This window comes from Leucoraja erinacea, chromosome 2, assembly GCF_028641065.1.
Source record: "Leucoraja erinacea ecotype New England chromosome 2, Leri_hhj_1, whole genome shotgun sequence".
In the NCBI taxonomy this organism is placed as follows: domain Eukaryota; kingdom Metazoa; phylum Chordata; class Chondrichthyes; order Rajiformes; family Rajidae; genus Leucoraja; species Leucoraja erinaceus.
The window spans coordinates 59,632,632-59,655,326 of record NC_073378.1 but is presented as its reverse complement, the minus strand read 5'-3'; the positions used below and the strand labels follow the sequence as shown (position 1 = coordinate 59,655,326).

General features: G+C 42.9%; 1 protein-coding gene across 1 annotated transcript in view; it reads right to left on the bottom strand.

Moving 5' to 3' along the window:
• cobl (cordon-bleu WH2 repeat protein) overlaps positions 1-22,695 on the bottom strand; it is a 242,208-nt gene that overhangs the window by 83,088 nt on the left and 136,425 nt on the right. The window contains 1 exon segment of the mRNA XM_055657302.1: positions 20,588-20,776. Coding sequence (XP_055513277.1) covers positions 20,588-20,776 — 189 coding nt within the window.

Sequence of the window (22,695 nt, the reverse complement as noted above, 5' to 3'; positions counted from 1 at the left end):
CGACACATAAATCAGCCAGGCTTAAATAGTGATACCTATGACATAATAGACAATTTTAATTACAGTTCCAAAATGTATTTTGAGGTTTGGAAATTTTGGAACCTAGAACAAATCCTTCGGCTCGGTGTCTATGCTGAACATGGTGCCTTTATCTGTCTGCATATAATCCATATCTCTCCATCTCCTGCATATCCAAAGGTCTCTTAAATGTCACTCTCGTGTCTGCCTCCATCACCACGCCTGACACTGTATTTCAGACACCTATCACTCTCTGTGTAAAAATCTTGCACCACAAAACTCTTATAAATTTTGCTCCTCTCACACTGGCAATGCTTTCATATTTCCATCCTGGAAAAGGTTATTTATAATTTTATATACTTCAGCAACGAGTCCACATGACAAACCAATCAGTTAATATAACTGGCTGGCCCTGGTCCTGGTCCATTTGAACATTCCATCAAGTTAGATATATCCCATATTATACCTAGAAAACAAGAAACATACGAAACAAACTGTTCTGTTACACATTACAAAATTTTGAAAACTTACGGTTAATTTACCATATTAAAGGAGCTGAATGAGGTATTATTTTACGGATATTTTTCTACACTTTCTAACTTTACAATCTCAATGATAGTCACGTTGGATAGAGTTCAGTGGGATTTGTTCACTAGATTGTTACATCAATTAGGATGGCACTCTTTATATGCTCAAAAAAGATTGGTAAAATTGGTCCCTGGTTCAGATTCCAAATGTTTTGTGAACAAACTATTCTCTTGCCAAATAAGCGGGAAGCCAAAATCTAACAAAATAATACATCTTTCATTCACACATTTGTGTATCAAAACAATAGTACTTTAAGTCATTTATCATGGTTTACTGGTTCCTTTATGGAGAATTCAGATCTTAACAATCAATCGTATTCAAGTAATTCTCCAGCTAACCTTTAAAACTCTGACTTCCATTGAACAAATCAGCAGGAATGCCTCAATTATTTATCTTCCTGCTTTTCAGCACTTTTCACAAAATTAATCCTTATATTTTCAGCATTTTGGTTAATTAGTGGTTCTGAACCCAAATTAGGATTTTCATCGCCAAATGAATTTTTACAAAGCATAAGTCAGTTATAGTCTTCATAAGCTTACTGCATGACCTATTTCTGACAGTTCGGGATTTTAACCACAGAATAAAGAGAAACGCTAATGATTCTTAGGATGTACAAAAAATATGAAATGCCCCACTTTCCTGCTATTGTAAAGAACCATAACATATCTCCTTCTAAAGATATTAAAAAGGCAACCAAATGAGTACTCAAGTATCATGGCTTAAGAATGGATGATATGGTGTGATGAACCACACTTGAAAAGACTATGGGCAATCCATTGCTGAAATGATAGGCAAATGTCAAAAGACTAAATGGCCACTTTGACAATAGCTGGGAAAATGCAGATATGCAAAATTGGATTAAAGACTAAAATGAAACAAAAGCAGGTTGATGAGAAAAGAGTGAATGGACAGATGACAAGGTAATGTTTCAGTTACATAGGACTGCATCTAGAGTATTGTGTACAGCATGGTCTCCTTATATAAAAGATGGTGCTAATGCCTTGGAAGCCGGAAATCCTACTAGATTTCTGAAAGTAGTCTGATTATCTTGTAAAAGTTGAATGTCAAGGCTGGAGTTTGGAACAGTGAAAAGGGGCTTAAATGAAGCAAAAAAAGAGGTATTGCTAAAGAGCATGCACGATGTTTGTTTATGTGGGAGATGATAAATCTGAGAGCTGTTTTTTTTTAAATGAGGGCTCTCCCTTTTAAATCATAGATGAAATTATTTATTTTCTCTAACCGGATTGAGTGTTTTTTGCAGCTCTCCTCCTGAAAGGATGTGGGAAGTAGCGTTTGAACGATTTTAAGGCAGAGGTAGATACTTGAAAAGCATGGGTGTGAGAGATTACCATAGACACAAGGAACTGCAGATGCTGGAATCTTGCGTGGAATACAATGTGCTGGAGCAGCAGGTCAGGCAGCATCTCTGGAGGACATGGATAGGCATCGTTTTAGCTCTGGGCCCTTCTTCAGACTGATTGCAGTGAGAGAGAGAGAAAGTTGGAAAAAGTTGGGGCAGGATAAAGCAAGTGATGTGGATACAGCAAAGGATTTTTTTTCATTGGCAGAAAGGTGAACAAGGGCTTGAAATGAAAAGGAGGCAAAAGGGAGACAAAAGGCAAGACACAAAATACTGGAGTAACTCAGTGGGTTAGGCAGCATCCCTGGAAACATAGAAAATAGGTGCAGTAGGCCATTCGGCCCTTCGAGACTGCACCGCCATTCAATATGATCATGGCTGATCATCCAACTCTGTATCCTGTACCTGCCTTCTCTCCATATGCACTGATCCCTTTAGCCACAAGGGCCACATCTAACTCCCTCTTAAATATAGCCAATGAACTGGCCGCAACTACCTTCTGCGGCAGAGAATTCCAGAGATTCACCACACTCTGTGTGAAAAACGTTTTCCTAATCTCGGTCCTAAAAGATTTCCCCCTTATCCTTAAACTGTGACCCCTTGTTCTGGACTTCCCCTGGAGAACATGGATAGGTGACATTTCAGTTCAGGACCTTCTTCCAGGTTGAAGAAGAGGCTAAACCTGAAATGTCACCTATCCATATTCTTCAGGGATGTTGCCTGGCCCGCTGAATTACTCAAGCATTTTGTGTCCTTCCTTGGTAATCCAGCATCCTTGTTTCTACCGAACACAAAAGGGTGTAGATGAGAGTAGAGGAATGAAAGAATTGTGAAATGTACAGCATGAGGGCATGATATAGGTGGAAGCGGATTGAGGGAAGGGGGGGGGGGGGGGGGGAGAAGTGGTAGAACAGGTATGCACCAGATTCAAGAAAGAGAGGGTGAGGGGGGTGGAGAAGAAGAGAAAAAAATGAGGTGGGGTGTTATCTCAATTGGATAATTCAATTTTCATACCGTTAGTTTGTAAAAGATTGCTGCTGGCAATGCAACGATGTTACAATCAGATCAATCATAAGCTTATTGAATGGTGGAGCTATTAGCTATTGTTGCTGAATACCCTAATCCTGCTCTTAATTTGTATCTACATCAAACAAACGGAAATACAAAAATAATGAATAAAAGTGAGAAATATGAGTAAAATATAAACCCATTGGTCCTAATATTTTTTTAAGTTCAGGAATTGGAACTTTACGTTGGAACATTAAAAAGGTCACTTCAGATCTGTTAGTTTAACGTTAATTATAAAGTACTTTCTGTATCCAGCTATATAAGACAGGTTATAGTTTTTGCTAGATCTTCCAACTCGCTCTCTATATTTGGCAATTCATTCCTTTGGATGTGGTGTCTCCTCCACTTGGTTCCAACAATGGATGCAGTACTTGGGATATACAAAACAAAGGTTTAGTTATTCATACAGTGCTTTCTCCTTATGCTATCCTATGCCTTTATGTTTGTAGTGCTGGCTCACAAAGTAACGAAGATCTGAGCTTTTGAAGTAACACTCAGATCTTCTTTTCCTTTCAGTAAGGCTTGTCCTTTGTTTTCAGGTGGGACTCATGTAGATGGAGTAACTTGCTCGATGTGGGCATGTGGGCCGAAGAGTCTGTTTCCATGCTGTATGACTATATGACTAATTTATTCTCTAGTTTTCAAGAGTGAGTTACTGCAGATTTAGTTCTTAGGGCTAACGGAATCAAGGGAAAGGGGAAAAAGCAGGAACGGCGTACTGATTTTGGATGATCAGCCATGATCATACTGAATGGCGGTGCTGGCTCGATGGGCCAAATGGCCTACACCTACGCCTATTTTCTATGTTTCTATCGGCTTTATTTGCACAAATGCTTCATGTTCATTACTTGATTAAAGTCTCTCCTATAATCTGAATCTGTGTATATAGTTATTCATGGACGGCCATAGTGGTAGTGTTGCTGCCTTACAGCGCCTGAGACCAAGATCAATCCTGATGCCTTGACGTTTCCACGATGCATCTCTAAACTAAACTAAAAACTATTCCGAGATGGACAGAAACTCAGAACATTCATCTCCCTTCTTCCTGATGCACTGTTTCCAGCCTATTCATAATTTATTTTAGATGTCCAATAATTATAATGTTTTTGTTTACACACCTTCTTACTTTTTAAAGCAGTAAAATGTTTTTTGTTGCTCAGAAAAAATTATTGCCAACACAAGCTGGGTTAATTGTTTCACCCTTAGTTAAATATTGATTATCATCTCCCAACCTAAGAACAAAGTACATGCAGAAACAAAGCAATTGTTGTTAACGATATATCCATTTGGATAAAACAACATTCCTGTATCGACATTATTGTTGGCAGTGTGAATGATCAACCTAGACTATTAATTATTTTCTCAATCACAGTGTTAGTGTACAAACTGGCAAAACTATGAAGCGGTCAATGTATTTGAGCATCCTTTGGTGTCTACAATTTCTATCCCCCTTGTTCTGGAATGTTTTATAAGCCTTAAGAAAATATATGGCTCAGAATTAATACATTACAAAAGCAAAGCACCATTACACCATTATAGCCCACATTGTAATGAATGCTCTAGTTTTTCAGACAATAATAAAGTATTTGACAATTGCTGGGATAGTTTCATTTGGCTTTTGTTTTCAGGGACTTTCTCTGATCTTTGCTGCATTATTTGTTCTTTCTAAATGTAAACATTCATTATAAAAGGATTAAAGAGGTGGAGAAGGAATACTATTGACATTATGGTAGTGTGAAATATGTATCCCATGTAAACTGCGATTAAGTAGTACAAACTTTTGGAGAACCTATGTTCATAATGTGAATATATGTTGAAATGGTTAGTTTTTCTTAAAGTCTTCATTAAATTTAGATCCAAATAATCCTGCAAAGATCTAGAAAAGACCCTGAAAACTAAAGCCAAATGATATTCAAGTCAAAAATATATTCCTGGCATCACATTGACTATTTCAGGTATGATGAATGAAATGACATTCAAATAGTGCAACTTTGCACAGGAAACAATGTGTAAATATCGAGCCATTTAAATGTCGAAAATAGCAGAGATTTCCTCCCTGTACTGGAACCCATTATGAATGATCATTTCCACTGAGGAAGTTGTGCTGCAACACCAAACATTTCCACATGCATCAAACACTTGGACCAGAATGAACTAAGGATGTTTATTTCAGCTGAGGAGCGCACTTCCTCTGTAATGCAGAATGCAATGCAATCACCTTGGCTACCTATATTAAAAAATAAATCTGGGTTAACATATGATGTTTCTATTAAAAATTGTTCCAGATGGTTACCAGGTTTAAATTATGCATGGCATGGATAATATTTTCATAAATGTTATTAAAATTAAAATGCCTATCAAATGTAGTAACAATTAGAATATGAAAAATGTTCATGCTTATTTTAACATAAATGCCACATAAATTATCTTTACAAAACAAAGGCTATGCAATTATAATTAATTTCTGAGCCAAGGTTTCTAATTTGCCTCCCGCATTCTGAAGGCATTGTCGGAATATCGTTCACAGGGCTGATTGTTGCTGCATTGTTTGACTAATCATTATTTACATAACAGGTTGGACACGGAGTAGCAGTAGACCTGCAATAGTAGCTAGGAATAGAGGCCTTCATCTGAATGTATCCTTATCTTTTAACTATAAATCTCTGATGTGGATGTGAGTGTGCGTGTGTGTGTGTGTGTGTGTGTGTGTTTATTTGTTTGTTTGTGTGCGATCACATCTACTCAAAGAAACAACGCACTAATGGTAAAATTTTTACATATTCCGGTAGAGATTTATCCCGTAAATGATTAAATAAAAATTTCATGCATTATTTCTCAAGTTGCTTATAAAAATGTTCACAAATCTCAAATAACTTAGAAAATAAATGAGATGGTCTAGCTGATGACATCACAATGGATCTGCCTGCCTGCCTCTGCTCATGCTGCGAGTGACGTCACCCCTGTTCTGTTTTCTGTACTTCTTGGCTACTTAACTTGCACTTCTTTAAATTTGTCACTTAGTGTTTTTAAACTGTTGCTCAGGTCGTGCTGCGCGCTCCGCTGGGCACCTTGAAGTTCTAGAACATGATGGCGGCGGTCGTTATTGGCGCGCGGGTGAGGGTGCGGGCATTAAAATGCTGCTCAGGTCATGCTGCGTGCTCCGCTGGGCTCCTTGAAGTTCTACAACATGGCGGCGGCTGTTATCGCCGCAAGAGCGCGGGGCAGCGCGATGGGAAGGTGACCGTGGTGGCCATTACTCCCTCTGGGAGAGGCCGTCTATGGAGACCTGCGATTCCTCTGTCAATCGCAGGGACTCGGGGAATTGTGAAACCTTTTCCTCGCTGGTGAAACCCGATCCCACCTGGCGAACTCTGGCTGCGGGTGCGTGGGCTTTCCCTCGCGGAAGCAACGATCGGTTTGCCCTCCGCTGCTTTTGACCGTCCTCAGATCGCTCTGGGCCTCGCTTGGGTCCACGCCCGCCTGCAGCCTCGCTCGGGCCTAGCTCCTGGTGGGGAGGCTGCTGCTCTACGACCTGAGTTATGGGTGCTGCCTCTACTCCCTCCCCCTCCCTCTCAACCCCGTCCCTGGGGCAGAGAAAGAGAGAGAGGGAGGGTGTTACTGCAGAATGAACTAGCTGCTAATCACGGCCTAGGCGAGTCGTACCGATGTACCGTAATTCCAGTGATCCACGTGATACCGTGGTTAAGTTGACCAAAAACTGATTTATTTCCAAACATGTTCAAAACTTACATGCACGGTCAGAAATTATAAAACACGGTAAAACACGGTCCGACACGATAAGAAAACCGTGTGACTCCACAGCTAGCTCTATGATTCTCACTCTGACTCTGTATTTTCACAGCACAACAGACAGAAATATAAATGAGGAGCGCCCTCTACAGGACATACTATACATATATCAAACATGATAAACCAGTCTGTTCTAGGCACAACAATGCAACAAAAAACAGTAATTAAATATTATTATACTCACTAAATATGCTTATTCTGGTAACAGAATAAAAATAATTACAAGATAATTCTTGCCCCATACAGAGAGGGAGGAGAGAGGGGGGGGGAGAGGGGGAGGAGGGGGGAGGGGGGATGGTGGGGAGGAGAGGGGGAAGAGGGGGGGAGGAGAGGGGGGAGAAGATGGGGGAGGGGGGCCTCGCTTGGGTACACGCCCACCCGCAGCCTCGCTCGGGCACGGCGCCTGGTGGGGAGGCTGCTGCGCTGCGACCTGAGTAGCTGCTGCCTTTACCCCCTCCCTCTGCACCCCCTCCCTCTCTGCCCTCTGCCCCCCCTCCTTCTCTGCCCCCCCCCCCCCCCCCCCTCTCTACCCCCCCCCTCTCTCTCCAGGGAGCGGTGAATATTGGGACCGATGGGTGAGTGGTGGAGTAGTATTGCATTCGGGAACCAGCCCTCACCTGTGATGCCGCGCACCCCCCTCAATCTCTACCCCCTCCATCTCTACCCTCCGCCCTCTCCCTCTCTACCCACCTCCCCCTCCCTCTCCAGCCCCCCAGCCCTTCACTGGCCGCACCTATGCAGTTGGGGGTTATGCGTGAGTGGATAGGGCGGGGGATGGGGTAAAAGGGGCAAATGAATAATATTAATATAATATCATTGTGGGGGGGGGGGGGGTTAGTGGTGTGTGGGCTTCCCCCTCCCCCGGCACGTTGAGGGGATGGGACCCAATGGGTCCCACATCGTCTAGTTTCCAATACAGATGGCTGTAGATTGAACAGTAGTGAGAACTCTAGCCAATTTTCTGGTTAGTAACACAGAAATTCTGAGCCAGCCTAGTTGAAAATTGTGAAGTCGGAAGAAATAAAGGAATTTAAAGAAAAACGGAATATGAGCTGCAGTTCCTCCAGTTAGCGTGTGCCCTCACTCTGGAAATGGAGGAGGTCCAGGACCAAATGGTCAGTGTGGGAATGGGAAGAGATAAAATAATTAGCAAACACAAGATCCAGCAGGCCATGGTGGACTAAACGCAAATGTTCGGAAAAAAAAAACCGTGGCCGAGTCAATGCTTAACCACACTGAGGTAAAGGAGGCCACATCAGGTCACCAGAAGCAGTAGATTAGGTTAGAGGAGGGGTGGAAGATTGCAACCTTCACGTGATCCGCCCTATTTCGACTAATGTAATCAATTCGACGTGACAAACAGAAGATCAAATAGAACAAGTTGTCCAACAACTTTAGGCTGTACACGCCACATGAAAGAAAAAGAAGAAGGTTAGAGGAAGTCCACGTGAACTGTTATCTAATTTGGAAGGACTGTTGGGATCCCTGGTTGAATACAAGAGAGAAGGTATACGGACAGGTAATACTTCTCTCTTGTGATTGGCGGGGAAGTTATCTGGGGAGGTAGATTAGAGGCTCATGTTATGAATCATGCTTTGTACTTACACCTACTAGTTTTTTAGTGTTGCACTCCTCTATGCTCCGCAGTTTTGGAGTACAGTCCCAAGTGAGAGCTTGTACTTGTTTGTCTTGAATAAACAATATATAACCTGGCATGGCATGAGGTCTTTATTATCACAAGGGCCATAAATAACATGGTGTCAGAAGTGTATGATCTCAACCTCCGATTGATTATATTGTTTTTATCTTAGTTTTTTTTTAACTACGACTATGGCTGCTGCTCTCAGAAAGCCCGATGTCTTGGTGTTTGATGCTGATCTAGCTGAACGATGGCGTGTGTTCGAGGAGGATTTCACAATCTACATTGATGCAGCTTATCCGAACGCAGCACCCGCTCTTCGTGCCTTGATTCTCCTTAACTTGGCAGGCAGTAAAGCTGCACGACGTGCCAGAATATTTCACTATGCTGTAGATGCTAATGGTGTACAGATTCCAGCAGAGTCCATCCGAGATCCTGAGTGCCTCCTATGCAAATTCCGACAGCTTTGTGAGTTACAAATTAATGTGAGCATTGAAAGACATAAATATTTCTCAATGTGCCAGAAGCAAGCAGAACCAGTCGAGCTTTATGTCAATGCATTGAAGCAGGTTGCTAGTCGATGCGATTTCAGAGAGATCGAATCTAGTTTGATAAGAGACAGATTGATACATGGCATATTGAATGATAAACTACGTGATGAATTGTTGCGTGAAGTGGGCCCGACCATAGAAGCTGTTGAAAATCGCTGTCGCATAACTGAATTAACCAATGCCCACATTAAAACGCTAACTGCTTCTGCTGTTCGTGAAGTCAATGCAGCCAGCGTGTCTAATCAAATTACCACTCGACGGTTTTAGGGGCCAGTTAACAGCCCAAGATGGATTACTAATTCCTTTAATTGCGGAAGTTCACATGCTGCGGTTTGTAATCTGTGTCCGGCATTTGGAAAGACCAGCAGGCTCTGTGATAAAAGAAACCATTTCGCAAAATGCTGTAAATCAGGAAATAAAAGATCTCAAACAAACCAGTCGGTCAGCTTATTAAACTAGGATGAATATCCTAGCTCCCAGTTCCCACAAACAGGTGAGGACAGCACAGAGATTAATGTGGATGCTTTGGCTGGTTCAGCATCCAAACTCGATCCCAAGGTCAAACTGCTCATTAACAGCAAAACCCTTTATCTCAAAGTAGATTCCGGGGCCAGGTGCAACGCAATCTCGTTGGCTGTCTTCCAACAGCTACAAATCACAGAAACTCTAACTAAGACAACTGCTTCACTTATCTCTTTTAATGGAGCAGCACTGCACCCTATCAGTCAAGTAAAGTTACACTGTCGTCTCAATGCGTGTGACCACATCCTGGATTTCTACGTGGTACGCGAGAAGGTAGCATCCATACTGGGTGCCGATGCATGTCATGACATGGGTTTGATTTCCTTCAGCCCTTCCATCTGTCCAGTGGTTGTAGAGTGATTTTACACATCACATTTTAACACAACACAAGGACTTGTTTAACGACGAACTGGGCAGGTTGCCTGCCAAATGCACGATTATTATTGACCCCGAGGCAATCCCAGCCCACAGGATTCCCCATGCTATGCGGGATGGTGTACAAAGTGAACGTAACAGAATGTTGGCTCTTGGTGTGATTACTCCAGCAACTGAGCCCTCAGACTGGGTCTCCTCAATGATTGCCATTATTAAAAAGAATAAAGACGAGATAAGGATTTGCATTACCTCCAAGAATTTAAATGCAGCAATAAGAGACAACATTATCCAATACATACAGTGGACGAGATTGCGGCACAGATGGCTGATTCAACTGTATTCACAGTGCTAGATGGCAAGAATTCATTCTGGCAGATTCCACTGGAACAGAGTTAGATAGAGCTCTAGGGGCTAGTGGAGTAAAGGGATATGGGGAGAAGGCACGCACGGGTTATTGATAGGGGACGATCAGCCATGATCACGATGAATGGCGGTGCTGGCTCGAAGGGCCGAATGGCCTCCTCCTGCACCTATTTTCTATGTTTCTAACATAAATCCTCCAAGCTGACAACTTTCAGTACACGCTCCGGTCGTGTTTGCAGGCCAGTTGTGAAGTATCCGGACTATGTTTGACTTTACATATGTTTGTCATCGGTTGTGATATTTGCTTTGCTGAGTTATGGGTATGCAGTGTTGTTAATTCTTTAAGGGGGGGGGATGTAGATTAGAGGCTCATGTTATGAGTCATGCTTAGTAGTTACGCCTACTAGTTTATTAGTGTCGCACTCCTCTATGCTCCGCAGTTTTGGAGTACACTCCCAAGTGAGAGCTGGTACTTGTTTGTCTTGAATAAACAGTGTTTAACCTGACATGGCATGAGGTCTTTATTATCACAAGGGCCAAAATAACAGGTGGGTTCAGTGGGAAGGAATGAGCGAACAAAAGAATTGCAGAGGGAATGATCTCTACAGAAGACAGAAAGGTATGTGGATGGGAAAATAGTGGTGGAATCATGTTGGAGGTGATGGAAATGTCAATAAATGGATGCGGAGGCTGGTGAGTTGAAAGGAACTCTATTCTTGTTCCCCAGGGAGGAGGAGAGCAAGAGTAGTATTATATGACACAGAAGAGATGGATTCAACATGAGGAGAGCTGTATCCCTAAAGTCCAAAGCGTGAGAGATTCATCTCAAATTGTAAGGGACAAATCACGTTCACTATTGAGTGAACAAATATACTTCCAATGATGCTTGTTTGACTTGAATGACAACCATGTTAAAACCATGATTCCTGAAAATTGAATTAATTGACTAGGATTTTAAAAAATCTCACTTTTTTATTGTTCATAGTCTTACCTACACCGGCCAACATGTCGTTTGGCCCATATCCTTCTAAACTGTCCAATCTATGTTACTATCTAAATGTTTCTTAAATATTGCGATACTACCTCTTCTAGCAACTCGTTCAATACATCCACCACTCTTTGTGTGAAAAGGTTACCCCTCACGTTCCTATTAAATCTTACTCATTTCACCTTCAACCTATGTCTTCTAGTTCTTGATTTCCCTACCCTGGGTAAGAGACTCTGTCCGTATACCCATTTTATTCCTCTCATGATTTTGTACACCTCGATAAGATCACCCCTCATCCTCCTGCGCTCCAAGGGATAGAGTTCGAGCCTGCTCAAGCTCTCCCGACAGCACAGACCCTCGAGTCCTGGCAACATCCTCGTATATCTTCTCTGTACCTTTTCCAGCTTAACAACATATTTCCTATAACATGGTGCCCAAAAGTGAACACAATACACTCCATGCAGCCTCACCAATGTGTTATACAACTACAACATGACTTCCCAACTTCTACACTCAATGCTGACTGATGGCCAACGTGCCAAATGCCTTTTTTTGACCACCCTATCTACCTTTGATGCCACTTTCAGTCAACTATGTACTCCCAGAACCCTCTGCTCAACACTTCCCAGAGCCCAACCGTTCATTGTGTCAGTCCTGCCCATGTTAGTGCTCCCAAAACATAGATACAGAGAGAATAGGTGCAGGAGTAGGTTATTCGACCCTTCGAGTCAGCACCGCCATTCAATGTGATCATGGCTGATCATCCACAATAAGTAACTTGTTCCTGCCTTCTCCCCATATCCCTTGATTCCTCTAGCTCTAAGAGCTTTATTTAACTCTCTTTTGAATGCATCCAGTGAATCGGCCTCCACTGCCTTCTGTGGCAGAGAATTCCATAAATTCACAACTCTCTGTGTGAAAACATTTTTCCTCATCTCAGTTCTAAATGGCCTACCCCTTATTCTTAAACTGCCCCTGGTTCTGGACTCACCCAACATCGGGAACATGTTTCCTGCATCTAGCCTGATCAATCCCTTAATAATTTTATATGTTTCTAAAAGATCCTCTTTCATCCTAAATTCCAGTGAATATAAGCCCAATCGCTCCATTCTTTCATTATATGACAGTCCCACCATCCCAGGAATTAGCCTCGTGAACCCACGCTGCACTCCCTCAATAGCAAGAAAGTCCTTCCTCAAATTAGGAGACCAAATTGGCACACAATACTCCAGGTGTGGTCGCACCAGGGCCCTGTACAACTGCTCCTCTACTCGACTCCTCTCATTATGAAGGTCAACATGCCATTAGCTTTCTTCACTGCCTGCTGTACCAAAATGCAAAGCCTCAATCAATATCTTTATCAATTTTCTACCATGTTCTTTCCTCACTGTAAAAAGCAGGTTAAATGTGTGAACAATACTGCTATAATTCATACTGTCACTAAACTTGATGAGAACGTTTTATTTTAGTTGGCATCACTGACTATAGTGCAACTGTATACATAGTTACTGAAAACAATCCTCAACCCTGGAAGGAAATAGGTTTTTCTTGACGTACATCCCAGAAAAACAATATTTTCCATAAGCGGAAGGTTTAAACAATGGTTTAACATTTTCTCTGATTAATGCCAAAAATCAGAAAGCCTTTTCATGCTTACAGTAATACTTCAGCTTAGAAAAAATCTAATGTCAGGAAGACTAAAATAGTGGTGAGTCAGTTAGTAAGTTTGCAGATGACGTCAAAAATGGTGGAGCTGCAAATAGTGAGGAAGGCGGTTTAAGAATGGGATATTTTTTAGGCGACTACAGGCGACTAGGCTGTCGCCACATGGTCATCGGGGTGTTGCCTGTATGGTCGTGAATAGTCTCCTCAGTCGCCCAAAGAGTCGTAGCGTCTTTCTGATCGCAGCTGGATTTTCAACATGTTCAATATTTTTCGGCGACAGTAGGCTGACGCCAATGAGCGTAGCTTGACTTCTCCTGACGTAGGTACTGTCGTAGGTTGTCGCCAGGTGACGTAGATTGCCGCTGATCCTGTGCTGTACTGTTCTACATTTAAATTTTCTATGCTAAAAGGTTTTCAAGTGTTGCTCCTTGAATACATGGCCCCTTGACAGTTTTATGGGAGATCCTCTAAATCCTATTGTACGAGGTCTAATGTAACACTTACATTGGAAAAATCCCTTTTCAACTGAACTCCAAGCAATTTCTCCCATGAGCGTCATCAATGTGATGCTGGCAAAGTATGATAGTTTACAGATAAAAGGCGAGACACACACTGAAAGGCAATTTGTTAATTTGGTGGGGGAGGAGGAAAGAGTATAGGAATCCAGGGGCTTGTTTAGTTTTAGGTTTATTTTATTGAGGTACAGAGAAAACTTTGTTTCGCTTGTAATCCAAACAGAGCAGATATACCAGACATACATATAATCAAGTCAAACTCAAGCGTAATAGATAGAGCAAAGGGAAAGATACTGGATGCAAAATATAGTTATATTTGTATGGCAAGAGGCACCAGGGTGATGACGTGTCACCAGAGGATAGTGTTCATTCGTCAGGTGTTCAGATACTCTATTGTGGAGTGGTAGGGTGCTCAGTATTGAAAACCCCTTGAAATCCAAGGAGGAGGTTGTGGTCAGCTGTGGATTTGAATGGGGTGTGCCTCACAACACAAGATAACGGTCCATGACTGGGAAAGGAGGGGGCAAAATGGGTGAAGGAAGACACATGAAGGAACTAACCAGAAGATGACAGACACTTCTGACACCTCTGCTGTGGGTCAGGGTAAGTTGGTCCTCTTATTTCAAGCTGAACCAAGTCTTAATTCTCCGGTTGAGGGTTCAGAATTGATCGACTGGGCTTATATTCACTGGCATTTAGAAGGATGAGAGGGGATCTTACAGATACATATAAAATTCATAAGGGATTGGACAGGCTAGATGCAGGAAAAATGTTTCCGATGTTGGGGGAGTCCAGAACCAGGAGGTCACAGATTAAGAATAAGGGGTAGGCCATTTAGGACTGAGATGAGGAAAAACGTTTCACCTAGAGAGTTGTGAGTCTGTGGAATTCTCTGCCACAGAAGGCAGTGGAGGCCAATTCACTGGATGTATTCAAGAAAGAGTTAGATATAGCACTTAGGGCTGACGGAATCAAGGGATATGGGGAGAAAGCAGGAAAGGGGTACTGATTTTGAGTACTGATTTCAAGAAAGAGGTATCGATTTTGGATATTGAATGGCGGTGTTGGCTCAAAGGGCCGAATGGCCGACTCCTGCACCTATTTTATTTGTTTCTATTTTTCTATGTTTTTATGCTACACTATTAGTGGGCCCTGCAGTAAACTCACTATATAATCATTTTTATCACAGTGTAAGCTGCCTTGGAAACTCATCTAGTGAAGACGATGGTATAAATCGTGGAGGCAAATATAATAAGCTAAAGTGACTACCAATAGATTTCCAGGCAAAGGTTTTGGCCAAGGGAAATCAAGAAACACTCTGAAGAAGGGGCTCAACCCAAAACATCACCCATTGCTTCTCTTCAGAGATGCTGCTTGTCCCGCTGAGTTACCCCAGCATTTTGTGTCTACCATCAAGATAGCCATTGTATTCTGATGTCACTGCACACAGCTGGAAGGCGCTAAGCAATCACGTATCATACTCAGAAAGAACTTGAATTTAGTATACAGTTGTGTACTGAGCATGTAAATATGACCCAACAAGAGAGTGTTCAGCTAAAAAAATTATGCACAGCAAAGAAATGTTTTGTTTTGTGGAATATGTTCTAGCCTCCTGGAATTTAAACAGACTGGACTCTTATCCATGCATATGGACCTTATCCCTATTTAAAATAAAACTAGTTTGATATCTTCCTTTTCTTCTCTCCAATGCAATGCCCACAGTGAAATGCAGCTGTATGGTTTCAAATGGGCAAGTGGTATATGACATTACTGGCCATTATTCAAGTGAGAATGTTGATAAATGCATCAACGGTATATTCAGCTGTAGGATCAGAGCAGATTTTGATTGTACTAAATATTTGCAAATATACCTTAATCTGAAGTCTCAAGTTAGTCATCTATGAATATTCTAGTCAGTTCAGTATTTTCTTCATTATTACATCTGCCTTGCAACAATCTGTGGTCCTCCTATTTCTGCCCTAAACTAGTTCAGCAGATTCAAAGACTTTGCGTTAACGTTGTGTTTTTCTCTACACCAATATACACACAGAGATGCTTTAAAGGACAGAATTCTTCCTTTTAATTTAACTTATTTTATCCATCATTTTTTTCTTCAGTCACCCTTCTCTCTTTCGAAACAACCTGCTAGACCCAGTGTTGCTCTAGTTAGTATGCTGGCAATGTTCATGTCTGCATTTATTTCCATGCAATTGAGTTGTATAACATTTATTGAAATCAAAAATGTAATTAATTCCATAAATAATACACTTATGTTGTTAAAATTATGCAATTTAACTAAAGGTACCAATAAAAATATTCACCTTAAAAATAAATATGTGTACAAAAATTACATTTTATGTTGTTCTCTTTAAGTAGGAATGTGTAAATTAACTTGATTTCATCATTGAAGTGCATCAGAATAAATTATATTTCTTCGCTTTGGGTATGGTGTAAAAATCGGACAGATTGTTTTTATCTCCAACTCTGGAACAAACAACATATAGCTGACCATGGGTAAACACGAGTTTTGAGATTAAGGCCAACAACTTTCAGTGATTGTCCTTGCATCTTGTTCATGCTCATAACAAAAGTATGATGAACAGGGAACTGAGGCTGCTTGAATTGAAAATGTAGATCAACTGGAATAATTGGCATCCCAGGGATGAAGACATTTTCAGTCATTATTGTAGCCCCAATTGCATGTGGTAGAATTTTTGAATCGATAATCTTGTGCTTTGCACTGCATTGGTGGATCCAAATTACTGATTAACAACATTAGAGCTCCTTCTTTTAGTTCATGGTTATGTCATGGCACACCAGATGGTGACAGAGAGTTTAAAAATTCAACAGCAAAATGTTCAACCTCAATATCCATCACACTGTCGATAGACTTATTTATATCGTCCAGGTTCTCTCAGTGCTTTGAAGAAGGTCTTTATTCAAAGGCTGTTTAATCATTTTTGGATGTTTAAATCACTCTATCATGCAATCATTGGGCATTCAAAGATTGCTGAGCAACATCGTGGGAAACAGCTTGCAACAGATCATGAAGTGATATAACACTTTGGTTCAAAATTTTCACTTAAAATATTTCTGCTGAATATGACAAATTTCCCCCTTTATTAATCCGAGTAAATTTGAAGCAAACTCTCGATGGATTGCCCGTCAAATGTGTTCGCATGTTGGTTTTCAACTGCAATCATTTAAATTTTTCTCAAATGTATGTTTTAAATTTGGCTAGAATTCATGGACCAGATGGTTTTAGTAATGAATTTTATAAAAGATTTAAAGAGTCAATTGTACCAAGATTATTCAATTTATACATGCAGGTTTATACCGAAAATAAACTCCCAGAAACCCTAGCAGAAGCAACAATAACGCTTATACCAAAAAAAGATAAAGATTTAGATGAACCGGTTATTATAGAGCTATTTCACTTCTAAATACGGATCAGAAAATTTTAGCAAAGATTCTAGCTAGAAATCACGGAATTATCAATAGAATTTGACTAAAATCTCCAGCTGGCACTAAAGTAACATTTGATACATTGTTCAATGACCACTTTGGGAGCCATTAGGCATTAATCAGAGACAATAAATATGCAACCTTTAGAAACTTCTCCTTTGCAGTTCCCAGACCATCGTTACATGTTTGAGTCACCACATTTGTCAAATTTGAAGGGACTTTAAAAACAAAATGTGCAATGTTTTTCCCATCAAAAGTGTTGAAACAATGTCTGAGGATGCCATGTCAATTAGATTGATACGAAGGTACACAAAATTGCTGGAGAAACTCAGCGGGTGCAGCAGCATCTATGGAGCGAAGAAAATAGGCGACGTTTCGGGTCGAAACCCTTCTTCAGACTGATGGGGGGTGGGAGGGGAGAAGGAAGGAAAAAGGGGAGGAGGAGGAGCCCGAGGGCGGGGGGATGGGAGGAGACAGCTCGAGGGTTAAGGAAGGGGAGGAGACAGCAAGGGCTAGCAAAATTGGGAGATTTCAACATTCATGCCATCAGGATGCAAGCTGCCCAGGCGGAAGATGAGGTGCTGTTCCTTCAATTTCCGGTGTTGCTCACTCTGGCAATGGAGGAGACCCAGGACAGAGAGGTCGGATTGGGAATGGGAGGGGGAGTTGAAGTGCTGAGCCACCGGGAGATCAGGTAGGTTATTGCGGACTGAGCGGAGGTGTTCGGCGAAACGATCGCCCAACCGCCGCTTAGTCTCCCCGATGTAAATCAGCTGACATCTAGAGCAGCGGATGCAGTAGATGAGGTTGGAGGAGATACAGGTGAACCTTTGTCGCACCTGGGACGACTGCTTGGGACCTTGAATCGAGTCGAGGGGGGAGGTGAAGGGACAGGTGTTGCATTTCTTGCGGTTGCAACGGGAAGTGCCCGGGGAGGGGGTGGTACGGGAGGGAAGGGAAGAATTGACAAGGAAGTTGCGGAGGAAGCGGTCTTTGCGGAAGGCAGACATGGGGGGAGATGGGAAGATGTGGCGAGTGGTGGGGTCACGTTGGAGGTGGCGGAGGATTATGTGTTGTATTTGCCGGCTGGTGGGATGAAAGGTGAGGACCAGGGGGACTCTGCCCTTGTTGCGAGTGCGGGGATGGGGAGAGAGAGCAGTGTTGCGGGGCATGGATGAGACCCTGGTGGGAGCCTCATCTATGGTGGCGGAGGGGAATCCCCGTTCCCTGAAGAACGAGGACATTTCCGATGCCCTGGTATGGAATGTCTCATCCTGTGAACAGATGCGGCATAGGCGGACGAATTGGGAGTAGGGAAATGTAGTCTTTACAGGGGGCAGGGTGGGAAGACGTGTAATCCATGATAGCCATGTGAGCAGTTGGTTTGTAGTGTATGTCGGTCAGAAATCTGTTCCCTGCGATGGAGATGGTGAGGTCAAGGAATGGAAGGGAAGTGTCGGAAATGGTCCAGGTGTATTGGAGTGCCGGATGGAAGTTGGTGGTGAAGTGGATGAAGTCAGTCAGTCGTGTGTAGGTGCAGGAGGTGGCCCCAAAGCAGTCGTCAATGTAACGGAGGTAGAGGTCGGGGATGGGGCCCTGGTACGTATTGAACAATAATTGTTCAACATACCCGACAAAGAGGCAGGCGTACCTGGGGCCCATGCGTGAGCCCATAGCTACGCCTTGTGTTTGGAGGAAATGGGAGGAGTCAAATGTAAAGTTGTTGAGGGTGAGGACCAACTTCGCTAGGCGGAGGAGAGTGTCAGTGGCTGGGTATAGGTTGCTCCTCTGGGCGAGGAAGAACCGGAGGGCTTTGAGGCCATCCTGGTGGGGGATGGACGTGTAGAGTGACTGGACATCCATGGTGAAGATGAGGGGGTGGGGGCCTAGAGAGTGGAATGCTTGGAGGCGGCGGAGAGTGTCTGAGGTGTCTAGAACATATTTGGGAAGGGATTTGACCAAGGGGGATAGTGTGGAGTCAAGGTATGTGGAGATGAGTTCGGTGGGGCACGAACAGGCAGAGACAATGGGTCTGCCAGGAGAGCCGATTTTGTGGATTTTGGGGAGAAGGTAAAAACGGGCCGTGCGGGGCTGGGGAACGATGAGGTTGGAAGCTTGGTCGGGCAGGGCGTGGGAATTGATGAAGTCGGTGATGGTGCTAGATATGGTGGCCTGGTGCTCGTCAGTGGGGTCATGGTCCAAGGGTAAGTAGGAGGAGGTGTCCGAGAGTTGGCGCGTGGCCTCAGCTTTGTAGAGATCGGTGCGCCAGACTACCACGGCACCTCCCTTGTCGGCTGGTTTGATGACCCAATCTGGGTTTTTGCGGAGTGATTCAATGGCAGTGCATTCAGAGGGGGAGAGATTGGAGTGAGAAAGCGTAGTGGAGAAGTTGAGGCGGTTGACGCCGCGGCGGCAGTTCTGGATAAAGAGTTCCGGAGCCGGGACTTTACGAGGGGGGATCCACGAGGAGGGGGTGCGTTGGAGACGGGGAAAGGGGTCATCATTGGGGGGCGAGGACTCCTTTTGATACGAACATTTTTTCCCATTCCACCAGAGACATACAAAAATGTGATTCCTAGTCATGTTAGTTACTATAAACACCCTCTGCGAGAGTATCTTGGATATTTCTGTGGTATTTAAACTTGTTTGTTTCTCTTAGACATAATTGCCTAACTGGTTTAAATAATAGCTGGCTACCCACAGAAACTTGGTGCACAAATGTTCAGTTTTTCTTTGTGGCTCAAGTAAATAAAAAGTACTTTGGCCAAGTTTGCCCAAAGGTTTAGTTAGTACCTCAAAAATAGATCTAGAAAAATCTTATTGATTTTCAATCTGGAAAATTAAAATGATACTCCCTTTGGTTGATGGAGGGCTTCCCGGGGCGTGTGTATGTGTACCTGTGAGTGCATATGTGTGTGTGTGTGTGTGTGTCTGTCTGTCTGTGTTTACGTGTGTGTTCATGCGTGTGTGCATTCTTGTGTTCTAGCATGCGTGTGTTTTTGCGTGCACAAGCGTGTGGAAAAACCAAGAGTGCAGTGCACATCATGCTAATTCTAACTCACATGCAACATTAAGATTTCTTGGCTCTGCACAGACACTTTGTATCTCTTTAGATTAAAATCTACCCACCATTGTGCGTTTGATTCTGTCCCAGATTTGATCATGAATCCCTTATCCCCTTCCTTTATCACCACTTTCCTGCATTTCAATACCTTCTCCATTAACTTGAACTGCATACCAAATAAAGACAGCTGAAAAGATGCTGGAAATGCAAAGTTATCATGTGACATTCTTAATTGTAGACCTACCACCAACTGAATCATTGATTCAGAGAAATTCCATGAAACCTCGTGCTTTTATCGTTTTATAATATTCTGTTTAACATTTGTGCCATTGCTTCACTGAACATATTGATTCTCTAATATTTAACAGCACTTTATTTTTTATAAATGTCATTTTCCTTGTGTCACAACATTCAAGCAGTATCTATACAAGAACTTGAATACCCCAGGGAATAATTAATTATTTTTTAAAAACAATATTAAAGATGAATACAGGCCAAGTACTGATAAATGTAAGTAGTATAAATAATTATTTGTGGTCGCCACAGATTGGTGTACTAAGTGACTATTGGTGTACCATATGACTATGTATTAATACCTCGTGTGCACTGTCAGCCACATGTTTCACATCTGTATGTTCTGGCGGAGCTGATGGTGGAGGAGGTGCTCTCCGTTTCTTTATATCCATCACTTGTGATATTCTTGAAATGTTGCTTGCAGATAGCGATGGATTCAAAGTGGCTGAACGTGCATTAACAGTTGGTGTGGATGGAGCAGTTGAACAACTCTGCCATTAAAATGGAAAGATAAGTGACTCACTAAAATAATGTGTATTCAATTACTTTTTCAAAAATTATTCCTCTTTTACTAGAAATCTGAAATAAAACATGTTAGAAATATTCAGCAACTCAGGTGGCATCTGCAGATAGAGAAAATTGAGTAAAATTTGTAAATCGTATAGTAAACAAGCAGTAGATGAATAAAGACATGCATTGGTGCACTTTCAACTCCCTCTATTAATAAAACATCCAGGCAGAGCATCTTCAATTCATAGGCTTTCACTACCCTCTCACTGCTGGCATCACCGTCTTTAGTTTCACAGTCTCTTGGTTCCCATCCCATTATAGGCATTTATTCCTTCAATACTCGCCCTTTATCACAAAATAAAACTCCTTGCTCCAGAGGAATAGCATCTATCCATCTTAAAAAAACAACAAATAAGAAACAGGAGTAGGATGAACCATCTGGTACACAAAAAAGCTGGAGAAACTCAGCGGGTGCAGCAGCATCCATGGAGCGAAGGAAATAGGCAACGTTTCGGGCCGAAACCCTTCTTCAGACTGATCGGGGGCGGGGACAAGAAAGGAAAAAGGAGGAGGAGCCCGAAGGCTGGGGGATGGGAGGAGACAGCAGGGGGACTGAGGAAGGGGAGGAGACAGCAAGGACTAACAAAATTGGGAGAATTCGATGTTCATGCCCCCAGGATGCAGACTCCCCAAACGGAATATGAGGTGCTGTTCCTCCAATTTCCGGTGCTGCTCGCTGTGGCCATGGAGGAGACCCAGGACAGAGAGGTCGGAGACGGAGTGGGAGGGGGAGTTGAAGTCCTGAGCCACCGGGAGGTCAGCTTGGTTATTGCGGACCGAGCGGAGGTGTTCGGCGAAACGATCGCCCAACCTCCACTTGGTCTCACCGATATAGATCTTGCATCCACTGCTCTAGATGTCAGCAGATCTATATCGGTGAGACCAAGCGGAGGTTGGGCGATCGTTTCGCCGAACACCTCCGCTCGGTCCGCAATAACCAAGCTGACCTCCCGGTGGCTCAGCACTTCAACTCCCCCTCCCACTCCGTCTCCGACCTCTCTGTCCTGGGTCTCCTCCATGGCCACAGCGAGCAGCAACGGAAATTGGAGGAACAGCACCTCATATTCCGTTTGGGGAGTCTGCATCCTGGGGGCATGAACATCGAATACTCCCAATTTTGTTAGTCCTTGCTGTCTCCTCCCCTTCCTCAGTCCCCCTGCTGTCTCCTCCCATCCCCCAGCCTTCGGGCTCCTCCTCCTTTTTCCTTTCTTGTCCCCACCCACCCCCGCCCCCGATCAGTCTGAAGAAGGGTTTCGGCCCGAAACGTTGCCTATTTCCTTCGCTCCATAGATGCTGCTGCACCCGCTGAGTTTCTCCAGCTTTTTTGTGTACCTTCGATTCTCCAGCATCTGCAGTTCCTTCTTGAATCATCTGGTGCTTTGAGTCTGCTCTTCTATTCATCAAGGTCATGGCTAATCTTTCACCTCAGTCATTTTCCTACAATGTCCTCTCTTATCCTGCTAATGGTGGAAAGGAAATTAAATTCATGTTAGATATAGTCAGTAGAAATGGCAAAAACATTGGGATAGATCTAACCCAATCACCTGAATGGAAGGTAACAAAAGATATTTGTGGAAATAGGGGAAAAACATAATTGGAATTGGAGTTGGTCTATCATTGTCACGTGCACCAAGGTACAGTGAAAGCTTTTGTATGAGTGCTGTCCAATCAATCAAACAATACCACAAGTGAATACAATTTAAGTGCTACACATGTACAACAGGTAGAGCAAAGGGACAAATACCAGTGTGCAGTATATAGTTTCTCAGCATTGTGGCATAACAGTTCCAGTAAAAAAAAAGTCCAATGATCACGATGAGCAGGTTGGAAAATTGGCTCT